The following is a 12,873-nucleotide window of genomic DNA, read 5'->3' on the forward strand; positions in this document are numbered from 1 at the left end:
AATGATATGTAGTATCGCTGTAATTGTACTGACCAGAAGAATAAAGATTCCTTATTAATTTTATCACATGCAGAAGGGCATAAAAAAAATTCCAGAATTGCTGGTTTTTGTTCATTCTTCTTTGTAAAAATCAGAATAGAAAACAAACAAAAAATGTTTTGTGACCAAAAATGGTAGAACTAAAAATATCAACTTGTCTCGCTAAAAACAAGCCCTCACATGACTTTGTCATCAAAAATATAGAAAAGTTATAGCTCTCAAATGTGGAGATGAAAACTCATTTTGGGAAAAAAGCGTGTTTTAGGTTGTGTGCCCACGATGCGTTTTTTAAGCGTTTCCGCAGCGGCAAAAACGCTGCAGAAACATTTAAAAAACGCTTGGTAGAAGGCCTGCCATGTTCCCCAATGATAATCCGCATGTGCTGTGCACATCCTGCAGAAATTTCCGCTGCGGGTTATCATTGCGGAAAAATCCGCAGCACTTCAAATTATTTTGCGGAAGCGCTACTTTTTCGCCGCCATTGACTTTCATTGAAACGCGTGGATTACGCATCACTGTATATGTAGATGCACATTCCATGCATTTCAATGTGCGGATGGTACCTGGGTGTGGAGGACAGGAGACTCTCCTTCGGACCCGGGTACCATAGAACATGTAAAAAAAAGAATAAAATAAATAAAAAATATTATATTTACCTTCTGATGGCCCCCGGTGTGCTTGTCTTCCCTTGCCGGCAGATCGCGGTGGACTGAAGGACTTGCACTGACGTCATAGTCATGTGACGGCAGGTCCTTCAGTGTAGTGTACAGCGATCTGCCGGCAGCCAGGACGGAGCGAATAAAGACTCCGGGGGCCATCGGAAGGTAAGTATAGATTTATTTTTTATTTTTAACCATTCTTTAAGGTCACAGTATATAAATCCATGCTGTTTGCATAGATTTATATAGTGTGACCAAGTTGACAAGCACTTTCCAAGTGATGCTAAAATCGCTTGTCAACCCGCATGCGGAAATCCATGTGAAGAACGCTTCACATCCGCATGTCCCTGGCAGGAAAAACGCATGTACAATCCACATGTACAATCCGCATAAGTTTTTTCTGCCAGGGAGATGCAGAAACGCTCAGGAAAAAATCCGGAGCATTTCTGCATCATGGGCACTTAGCCTAAAGTGTGTGTCAACAGCCAACATGAAAATCTGATATAAATCTAGTATCTCTGTAATCGCACCGACCTGAAGAATAAAGTAGTCTAATCACTTATACCACACGAGGAACAGTGTAAAAAAGAAATAAAAGCAGTTCTTCACCTGCTGCTGATTTGTTCATTCTGCGTCCCAAAGATCTAACTAAGGCACTGCTCACATTTATCCTGCGCTCTGCGCTGAGTGCTTATGTAGCACCCCGAGGGCTCGGTTGCTACAGAGGTATTGCATCTCAGCCAGATGTGCGATATCTCACTCTCAGGTAAGGATGGAGTGTGGATCAGGACCCCGACACCTGCATGCATTACACCACATTTCTGGGGGGCAGGTCGACCGATATGCTCCAAGTAGAGCACGACAGTCCCTGTCCCTGGCTGGAGTGGGTGGAGGGAACACCGAGGAAGGGGGACCCCGGTAGTGCAGGAGCAGGGAGGAAGCAGTTCCTGGGTGCACCTAGAGAGAGGTACAAAAGGTGGCACCATCTTAGATCAGAGTTGAGTTCAGAGAGAGAAGATGTGACAGAGCAGGACTCTGTGGAGCTCTGCTCCGGACGCGGGTCTAGCCTGTGAGGCCCAGTCAGCACTGAAGAGAGAGAGCGAGTTGGGGGAGAAGAAATGAAGAGGAGCGGAGGAGGCTCCAGGAACATAGAGGAAAGAAGGGGCCCCAGGAGTGTGGACCGGCTGGTAGCCACCATACGCCCGCATCTGCCTGTGTAGAGCGGTCAGGCCAAGGGGGAGACCGGTCCCCGAAACTAGTGGAGGCGGGGAACTACCCTCAGCTAGAAACCGGAGGCTGTGACACTTCATGTGGTGCAGCCCCTCACTATACCCGCTAGGAAGGCACCACATATGGTCAGGGAAACTGGCGCCGAGGTTTACCCAGAGAATGCCCGAGGCAGCCAGACAGAAACGTGGTCATTGGTGGGGTATGACAGGCCAGAGGAAGGATACGCAAAGGGGGTCCTGTGAAACACTCCGGAGATATCTGGGAGTTGGCCGAGCTCCTCACCTGGTGAGCACAGTGCGACGCGGGAAGTTACAGCCGGCCGTAGTAACGTGGAGTAATGAACTGTGAGTAAAGACACTGGACTGCATTACGGAGACTCTGAGTCATTATTCCCGCGCACCGTCACCCCCATCGTTCACCTACACTGCCCTGGGGCTACACTCCTCCCGTGGGGAGTTATACCATTCCTGAGCTGCTCACTAACACCAGCCCCAGTAGTCTGCCCTGCAGCGGCGGTTCACTCTGACCGCAATCCACGGGTGGCGTAGTCGGACATTTGAAAATAATGAAAACCACCTCCATAGACTGCCACTGGTTTGACCACCCTGAGCCACGGGACCGGGTCATCGCCACAGTGACTACAACCCCGAGCATCCCACAAAAGGCCCGGTTCCGGGTTCCCCACACGGCCCAGGGGGCGCGTCACTTACACCGGGGTTTCTGTGTAAATCTCTGAAATATGTGATTCAGACAGAACCCCCAGCAGAAGATTCCCTATAATGAAGTAAATGGAGGCACAGTGGACTCCGTCTGGCATATGATCCGGTGGTATCCATCTTTTAAGCGTGAATAAAGGGGCGTTCGGCCACAGTTTTGTGCACTTCTGAAAAGAAGGACACCGCTGAACAGAAGCCAGACAGAGTCCAGAGTAACTCTGCTGCCTCATTATAGTGAATGGATCCCTCGGGTTTTTCCACATCATTTGGAGATTTAGATGGAAACCTCAATGTAAGTTCTCAATGTAGAGAGCAGGATAAATGTGATCCCAAATGTTATGTAAAATGTTCCCAATAAAAGCTTCAACTCAATCCACAAAAAAAGCCGACACTCAGGTCTATCATCTATCAGTGTAAATATAGAGGGCTTCCACGTTACTGGTAGCACAAAGGCTTTGGAAAAGCGACTTGGCTGCTTGCCCCCCAAAATAAATCCAGTCAATTCTGCTCTCTCAAATCCAAATTCCCTCCTCCCTTCTGAGCCCCACAGTGTGCCTAAACTGCATTAGTATCCATGTTTGGCACTTCTGTAGCAATGAGAGCCCTCTTAATTTACGGGGTCCTTGTCTCCAGAAGCACAAGCTGGGCACAATGTATGAGCACTACAACATACTGGGCACGGCAATGTATGGGCACTACACTGGCTGACTTGCAATTTTCACTCACCAACATTCACTGCTGCTTGTTTCTGGAAAACACTCATGGAGTCAAAATCATCATTGCACCAGTACATAAATTCTGAGAGAGGTGTAATTTACAAAATGGGGTCACTTGAAGGGGGATTCTGCTCTTCTGGCACATAGGTGCTCTGTATATAGAGTACACAAACTATTCTATGATGATTTGTTCTCTAAGAGTCAAATAGTGCTCCTTCCGTTCTGAGTATTGTCATGTGGCTAAGCAGTACTATAGAGCCCAATATGGGGTATTGCCATATTTAGCCGAAATTGTGTGACAAATTTTGGTGCAACTTTTATTCATTTCTCTGTGTGACAATGTAAAAACTTTGGCCAAAACAATATTTTTGTACTACTGAGCGTTGCACTGTGCTTCTAAAATAGTTTTCGACCACATATGTGGTATTGGCTTACTCAGGAGAAATTGTGTAACATATTTTGTGGTTCATTTTATGCTATTATACTTTTTGATGATATTTGAGGCCAAAGTAACATTTTAGTGGGAAAAATTGTAATTTTCCATTGACTCGGCCCAATGTTATACAGTTCTGTGAATCACTTGAGGGTTAAAAATGCTTGCTATACCACTAGAGAAATTACTCAAGAGGTGTAGTTTCGAAAATGAGATCACAGATTTTTACTGTTTTGGCATGTCAGGGGCTCTTCAAATGTGATATGGCATCCGCAATCTGTTCCAGCCAAAATTGTGTTCCACATTTCAATTGGCGCTCCTTCCCTTCCGTGCCCTGCTGTGTGCCCAAACAGTAGTTTTCCCCCACATATGAGCTATCAATGTACTCAGGACAAATTGCACAACAAAATATATGGTCCATTTTTTCCTGTTACCCTAATGAAAATAAAAAATACAGCTCTAGATAAGTTCATTGAGGGGTGAAGTTTCCAAAATTGGGTCACTTGTGTGGGGTTTCCACTGTTTATGCACATCAGGGGCTCTGCTAATGAGACATGGCACCAGCTATCTATTCCAGCCAATTTTGCGCTCCAAAAATCAAATGGCGCTCATTCCATTCCAAGCCCTGCAGTGTGCCCAAACAGTAGTATTCCACCACATATAGGGTATCGGCATACTCATGATCAATTGTACAACAAATTGTATGGTCCATTTTCTCCTTTTCCCTTGTAAAAATGCTAAATTTGGGGTTGAATTAATTTTTGAGGGAAATATTTAAATTATTATTTTTTCCTTCCACATTGCTTTAATTCCTATAAAACACCTGAAGGGTTAATACATTTCTTAAATGTGGTTTTGAGCACTCTGAAGGATGCAGTTTTTAAAATGGTATCACATTTGGGTATTTTCTGTCATATAGGCCCCTCAAAATCACTTCAAACATGATGTGATCCCTAAGAAAAAATGGTTTTGTAAATTTTGTTGGAAAAATAAGAAATTCGTATTTCTTACTTCTAACCATTTTAACTTCCTAACGAAAAAAAAGTTATGTTTAATAAATGATGCAAATGTAAAATAGACATATGGCAAATGCAAATATTGTATATAAATGTTTTCTATAGCATGACTAACTGGTTTAAGCATATAAAAATTGAAAGTTTGAAAGTTGCAAAATTTTTCACAAAAATTGTGATATTTTAACAAATAAATGCAAAAAATTTCGATCTTAATTTATCACTAACATAAAGTACATTGTGTCATGAAAAAAACAATCTCAGAATCACTGTGATATGTTAAAGCGTTCTAGAGTTATAACTTCAGAATGGTGATACTGGTCAGAATTGTAAAATTTAGCCTGGTCAGGAAGGTGAAAACAGGCTCAGGACAGTGAAGGTGTAAAAAATGTTTAATTTGTGATTATTGTTCATGTACTGATATGAGCCTTAATCTGTCCAATCTTCACCTGACATAGGAGATGAGTGAATCGATTCATAGGATCCTAGTCCTGCTGTCACATAAGTATTCCTTGGCTGCCAGATGGAAGTCCAGCAAGCTGCCTCCTACCTGACAACATCCACAACATCTCTTCTGATTAGTAGGGCTGGAGTAACTTCATGTCCGAAAGAAAATGTTGTACATGGTTAACAAATCAGAAGAGACACTGTGGATTATGGAACATAGGATGTGGTTTTGAGGGCTACCATCCGTTGGCCGCGGACCAATGTCCTGCAAGGTTTTGCCCATTTCTAACTGACGCCACTGTCTGCCATTTTAACTTCAATGATCAAAGGTCAATATGGATATTTTTGAAAATAGATTTTTTTTTTAATTGTCCGTATTCAATGTAAAAGCCTGTTAAATGAAGACCATATGAGTCTTAAATTAGAAATTGATATAAAATAATCTATTTTGGACAAATAGTTATACCACCTTGAAGTCTCCTTGAATTTTATACAAGCCCTTTCAAGCTCTTTAATATAGATGTAGCCTTAGTACTATCAAAGCAACATCAACATATATGGCTATAGCGTAAAAGGATGGTAACAAATATTTTCTGCTTCTGTCTCACACCATTTGTAGAATTGGTTCAGTTTTATGGCTTTCTCTCCCTCTCTTCATGGCTAAGGTTTGAACTGTGAGATTGTCTCACTATCCAGATTCGCCACAAAATTGCCGCTGAATTCCCAGCCTATGCTTTTATCTCTGTTAGTCCATTCTGATTAGCTGTGCTATCAATGATGTAACATCTGCAAGACATTATCGATAGGCCCAACCGCTGATGCCCAACGTCAGTGTGCGAAATGTTGGTTGCCATTTTTGGCACTCATCAGAAAGTTAATCGTAAATTGTTTCAGATCACTGGATTCAAATTTTTTACAAAAATTAGACATAAAACTTTAAAAATAAAGTTGTACGTTTCTATTTTTTTTTTCAATTATGGTTTTATCATATTTATGTGCTGTTTTTTTAGATGTAATGATTTTATTACCCTAGACCTGAACCAAGTACTTATCCATAATGCTAGCCCTATCTCTAGTTCAAAATTTAACCCTACCTTGACCCATATCAATTCCTAGCTCTAGGCTTAACCCTATTTTCAACCCTAACCCTTTTCCAAACCCTAACTATAACCCTAGTACTAGATATAAGCGGATCTTATAAAATGCAATTCCCCAGATTAATTACATTTTCCCCAAACCTTGATTTGCGGCAAATAAATTTGTAAGTAATCTCAATAATTTGAAGCTTAAAATTGCCCAAAAAGATGTTTATCACACCATTAGGTCTCCTAAGAATGTATTGAGCCCCTTTTGAGCTTTTTAATGTAAACACGGCCTTAAGCTTGACTTATGCTATCTGGCTATGTGAAATCGGCTGGTAATCGGGGGTAATCAACAGTCTACAAATTTCAATAGTAGACATTTAGGCTTATTAAATTGTAAAAATGGTCCGCATTTTCTCCCTCTTTGATGGTAAATACCAGCATTGCTTGTGTTTATACACAGGCTGTGCAAATGGACGAAGCCAAGGCTTTTTCACATAGGGTGGTGGAAAAAATTATCCCACCTGGGGAGCATCAAGAGCTTTTTCCTTTGCAAAAAGAAAAAATCAATAGATTTTTCACCAGCCATTCTAAAGTGATTAGTGATGAGCGAGCATGCTCGATGCTCGAGATTTACGAGCATGCTCGGGCGAGCACCTATTATCTTCAGTCTGTTTTTCCAGCATTCCTCACATCTATTAAAGATGTCAAACAGTCGCAAATCATGTTCACTAAGCGACGAAAACTTAACGCCCGAGCACGCTGAAGATAATAGGTGCTCCCCCGAGCATGCTCGTAAATCTCAAGCAATGAGCATGCTCGATCATCACTAAAAGTGATCTTTTTATTTATGGAGCAGGAACAAATTAGCTACTATCAAAGTGAAAAAGTAATGAAACAATTTTTCACTATCTGATTGATTTGAATACAGCAAAATGGCAGCCGGCCACGATTTTGCTATGTTCTTTTCAAGGGTTAGGAAGGGATTAAAATTGAAGAGATACTATACTCACCTTGCCCATTACCTGTCCTGCCATCCAACTCCTTACTCAGTCCTCCTCTGGCTCCCTTCCTTTGGTCCTGGTCTTATCTTCAGTCTTCTCTTTGTCACCACCAGCACTGATTAGACCACATGTATTATGTGATGACAAATTGAAATTCTCAGCCAAATTCGAGATAATCTGCTGAATTTGAATTTCGGCAGATCTTTTAATCTCCTAATCTTAATCAATCAGCATTCCAGCATTCACTAATCAACTCAACAAGAAATTATCTTGATTCATTAGAAAAAGTATTGTTTATGTTTTTTTTAACCAACAGAAAGACGTTGTACTAAATTCTACCATGTGGACGACAAGAGCAAACTTCTGGGCAAGATTTGCAAAGGAGAAATTTGCCGCTGTGCAGAAGGTAGTGGAGGAAATAAGTATAATATACACTTATTTTATGGAACCAATGGTTTCATTAAAGTGTAACTCTCTAAACTAGACTTTTTTTTTTGTCAAATAGTAATTGTTTGATACATATTAACTTTTTATTAATTTATTCCTTATGTGATGGCTATTGTTGAGAATTTGAAATTTGTTTTTCATAGTGAAAGAGTCTTTATATTGTCCATTCGTCCTCCTTTCAGAGAACTGCTTTTTGCAGCAACAGCTGGAGGAAGTGAACGCTCTTGCCCGTGTAAACAAGGCTTGTGAACCTGGGGTGGATTACGGTGAGAGCAGCATATTGTTATTATCGGGAGGGTTATTACGATTTTATTTCATACTTATGCAAATTGCCTCTTCAGAGAAAAAGAGGACTTGTACTCTATAGCGCCACCTATTGGAAGCAGCAATCCCACAAGTCACAATCAACCCTTTAACGAGTCTTGCAATATGACTTAGGATAAAAGCCAAATCAGAATCTCAATTTGCAGACACGGTGTTTCGGGCTGTTGGCCCTCGTCAGTGCAAAGTATGAGAACTGATTTAGCTAGATGAGAGGCTCTGGACTGAGGTCTAAGGGGTAACGTTTCATACTTATAAATGTATTATTACCATTTCTATTTCTTTATTATTTTTACATAAATGTTCTTAATATTCGTAACTTGAACATTTTAGCAATCACTAATTACCTTCTTTCTTACAACTTTCAGAGATAAAAGGAGAATTCCCACCTCCTTTCTGGTGCTTTGGGCACCTGCCCAGATGTCAATATATTTAAGCCCTTCTGGTGATTTTTGAGCTTTACATTTTTTACTTTCCTTTTTCAAAGAGCCATAACTATTTTATTTTTACATTAATATAGTCACATGAGGAGGGCTTGTTTTTATCTAAAAGAGTTGTAGTTTTGAATGACACTTTTCAATTTAATATATAATAATAAAGTGGAATGAAATGATGAATAAAATGCAATCTGGCCGATTTTTGGAGATTTAGCTTCTATGGCACTTATCGTGCTGTAAAATAAACTGGCCAAATGATTCTACCAGTCAGTTTAATTCCGAAAATACCTACCATGTTTTACGGACTATAAGACACACCAGACTATAAGATGCACCCCAAATTTTGAGGAGGAAAAAAGGAAAAACATTTTTGTTAATAAAATGGTGTTGCGTATTATAGTCTAATTTTAAGGTAGCTTACCTTGGGGGGCAGCTATAGTGGAGCAGGGGGGTCACGGGAGGCAGGGTTGCTTCTGCAGGAAGCTGGCGGTGGCTGCAGGAGTTGGGCGATGCTGCAGGTCCCAGGCTGGAAGGAGGGGGTGTGAGGTGGTGTGAGGCTGCGATGGGCCCTGGGCTTTCAGGAAATGTCGGCGGAGTCCCCGCACTTCTCATTGTTTTCATTGCGGTGAACTTTGGGAAAATTGCCGCCAGAGGTGGAGCATGCACAGATTGAGATCTCGGTAGATGAGATCTCGAGACTCGAGATCTCAATCTGTGCATGCGCCGCCTCTGGTAGCCATTTTCCTGGAGTTCACCACAGTGAAACAATGGGAAATGTGGGTACTCCGCTGAAATTTTCTGAAAGCTGGGGGACTGTCTTAGCCTCGCACTGATGAACACCCCCTCCTCCCAGCCGGGGGCCCACAGCATCACCCCATTCCTGCTGCCACCACTACCAGCTTTCTGCAGCAGCGACCCTACCTTCGGTGATCTTATTCCACTGCAGCTGCTCCCTGGTAAGCTACATTTGTACTTTAAGACACACCCCCATTTTCCTCCCAAATTTGGGGAGAAAAAATTCATCTTATAGTCCAAAAAATACGATATATCGTGTAATTTTCTTTTATATTTTAGTGGCTAAAAAATCCATAACTTTGTTAAAAGGGGTTTCCTCCTGTGTGAGACTTTGCTGGCTTTTACTGTAACTGACTTCAATTGTTGCTTGTTGTGAGTCGTTCTACCTTGAGTTTTTTCTTCAGCATGTGAAATGCTGCTCGATGGGGTTGAGACCTGGTCATTGACTCGGTCATTGCAGAATATTCCACTGCTTTGCTTTCGCAGTATGTTTTGGGTGATTATCCATCTGTCCTGTGAAGCGCCGTCCAATCAACCTTGCTGCATTTGGATGAATCTGAGTAGAAAGTATCGCCCTGTACACACAGAATTCATCCGGTTGCTTGTGTCTTCAGTCACATCATCAATAAACACTAGTGACCCAGTGTCATTGGAAACTGTGCGTGACCATGCCATCACACTGCCTCCGCTATGTTTTGCAGAGGATGTGCTGTGCTTTGGATCATGAGCCTTTCCAAACCTTCTCCACACTTTTTTTTTCTTAGTTTTATCTATCCAAAGAATGTTTTCCAGAATTGGGCTGGTTTCTTTAGATGTTTTTTGGCAAAGTCTAATCAGACTTTTCTATTTTTAAGGCTGATTAGTTCTTTGAACCTTGTGCTGACTCCTCTGTATTTGCTCTCATGAAGTCTTCTCCTTATAGTAAGACTTAGATACTGAAACACCTACTTTCTGGAGAGTGTTTTTCACTTGGGTGGATGTTGTGAAGGGGTCATTCAGGCCTTTTTGAGTTCTCAATCTCACCAGTGAGCTCTTTTTTTTTTTGCAGAATGTATCAAACTGTTGATTTGGCCACTCCTAACATTTCTACTCTCTCTCTGATGGATTTTGTCACTCAAGGTGTGGGAAAGACTTAGTGTATCACAAAGGGAAGAGGGAAAGGAAGCCAAGACTCTAAGGAAAAGGGGGAGTAGAGACCTCCTGGCTGATAGAATATCACCCTGTCTCCCCTAACGTGCTTATATTGGTTCTTCACCAATCTCCGCACGCGTTCCTCTCCCTGCCTTTCCCTAGCATTTGGCCCTGGCTAAGGAAGGAAGGGGATGAGCACTAGTCAATCCCCACTGAACACTGAAGACAACAAGAGAAGACAAACAAGGGAAAATTGCTTAGCTTTAGACGACTCCAGACAAATACACACACGTCCTCAAACACCAGAGAGGAAGAAGTGCTACTCTCGCTCATGCCTTCACAAGTAATGAATATCACCGACACCTCCCTCTGATCCACAGCAGGTATTTATTCACCCAGGCCAGGGTGTTAATTAGCCAGAGGAAGGTAGCTGCTGGGTGTTAGAGACAGCCTCTAAGAAGGCCAAACGTAGAGATCTGCTGAAACCAACTGCAGGGCGACTATCACTTCTGACATACCCGTGACAGATTTCTTCTTTTTTTTTCAGACTAATCATGGTCTGTTTCTCTTCCTTTGAGAGCTCCTTTGACCGCATGTTGTGTGTTCAAAGCAACAACTAGCAAATGCAAATGCCACATATGGAATCAATCAATGCTTAATTGCTGATGGATTAATGAGGAAGCCTGTTGTCTCGGTGACCAATAATAACGATGATAATAATATTTGGCTATTATCCTATGTCTCAACATCCTATTAGATCTTGGTCATCATTTGTACTCTATGCTATTACAGCCTGGGGCAACAGGCTATGTGCTCTAGACTATTCAAGAGTAGTATTAGGTAGTGTTCACAGCATATAAGAAACAAGAAGATTAACACCACAGAGATGGTTTTCTGATATAAGGTGTTAAAAGGGTGGAGCGTACTGAATATAATATACCATATACCATATTAATATACAATGGTGTTATATGTATAAACAGTCAACAAACTTGTTTGATTAGCAATTAGCTAAATATTGAGATGGCACTGCAGCAATAAAACTAGTGCTGCTGTATGCAACCATCTGGCCTTTTTAATAATCTATAATGTATGTATGTGTTTGTTCGTGATTTTATTACAAATAGACAATAAAAGTTATATTTTAATTTTATTTACATTTCTTTATTTGGATTTGACAAGCAAATGTCCCAGAACATTACCCGTGCCCTCATCAATGCAGTTACTGTGAAGGTCCACCTAAACACGAACACGTGAACAAGTGCTTTGTGGCCAGGGATGGTACATTTCACTGATGGCACACTGGGTGAATATTGTGGATGCCGGGACCCAGTCGGACCCTTGTACGGAACACCTGCTACCTATGCCAAGTATTGTAGGCCCTGGTTCAATCAGGGTTCCCACCCCTTCTACAGCAGTTCCTGCACCTCCTCCTCCTCCTCTACAGCCTCCATCTCTGAAATGACCACATCAGTCGCAAGGTGGAGGAACTGCAGCAATGCCTCGGCCAAGTGGCAACAGGCACTGCTGAAGCTAATCTGTTTAGGTGACAAAACACACAACACTGCAGAGTTGTTGAAAGCTGTAATAGAGTAGGCAAACCTGTGGCTCTTACCCATGAACCTAGTACCAGGCATGGTCATATGTGACAATGGCCGGAACCTGGTGGCGGCTCTGAAGCTTGGCAACCTCGCACACGTACCATGCCTGGCCCATGTGCTCAACTTAGTGGTCAAGAGGTTTCTCAAAACCTACCCGTATCTGTCTGAGCTGTTTGTGAAAGTGTGCCGAGTATGCGCCCATTTCCATAAGTCAACTACAGCTTCCATCGCCCTGGTAGTGCTTCAGCAGCATTTGCAGCTTCTAGCTCACCGACTGGTGTGCAATGTCACCACGTGTTGGAACTCAACGTTGCATATGTTGGCATGAATTTATGAGCAGCGGAGGTCAGGTTTTGATTACCAGCTCCAGAACGCCCGTCGGTATTACGGTCAGCCTCCGCACATAAGAGCTGATGAGTGGGCATGGATGTCTAACATCTGTGAGTGCTGATGCCGCCATAATTAGCGTCACCATCCCGCTTTGCAGGTGGAGCATGATAAGATAGAGCAAGGAACTATACACAGCACATTATGTTCAGCGTGAGTGGCCTGAAGAGGAGAGGGAAGATGAGGAGGAGGACCAGGAGGAGGATGAGGAGAACATGGACAGTCATGCTCTTCGTGAGGACAGGGAAGTCACGGCAGTTAGCAGTCTGACACACACACATGACTGAGTTTATGTTTCACTGCCTTTCCTGTGACCCTCGCATTGTACGCATTTTGGGCAACAGTAGATACTGGTTGGTCACACTTCTAGACCCACGCTACAAGGAGAACTTTCTATCTCTCCTTGCCATGGTGG

The 12,873-nt window shown here is 42.3% G+C and overlaps 1 protein-coding gene across 2 annotated transcripts in view; it reads left to right on the plus strand.

Annotated features, from left to right (window-relative positions):
• The window catches only part of LOC141167053 (complement C3-like), a 439,340-nt gene that overhangs the window by 410,444 nt on the left and 16,023 nt on the right, over nucleotides 1-12,873 (plus strand). For both annotated transcript variants that reach the window (XM_073654379.1, XM_073654380.1), the window contains exons 37-38: nucleotides 7,656-7,745; nucleotides 7,969-8,052. In XM_073654379.1, coding sequence (XP_073510480.1) covers nucleotides 7,656-7,745; nucleotides 7,969-8,052 — 174 coding nt within the window. The remainder of the gene's footprint in view (nucleotides 1-7,655; nucleotides 7,746-7,968; nucleotides 8,053-12,873) is intronic.

This window comes from Phyllobates terribilis, unplaced genomic scaffold, assembly GCF_046119375.1.
Source record: "Phyllobates terribilis strain yellow unplaced genomic scaffold, ASM4611937v1 Scaffold_11__3_contigs__length_659146591, whole genome shotgun sequence".
NCBI classification, from domain to species: Eukaryota; Metazoa; Chordata; class Amphibia; order Anura; family Dendrobatidae; genus Phyllobates; species Phyllobates terribilis.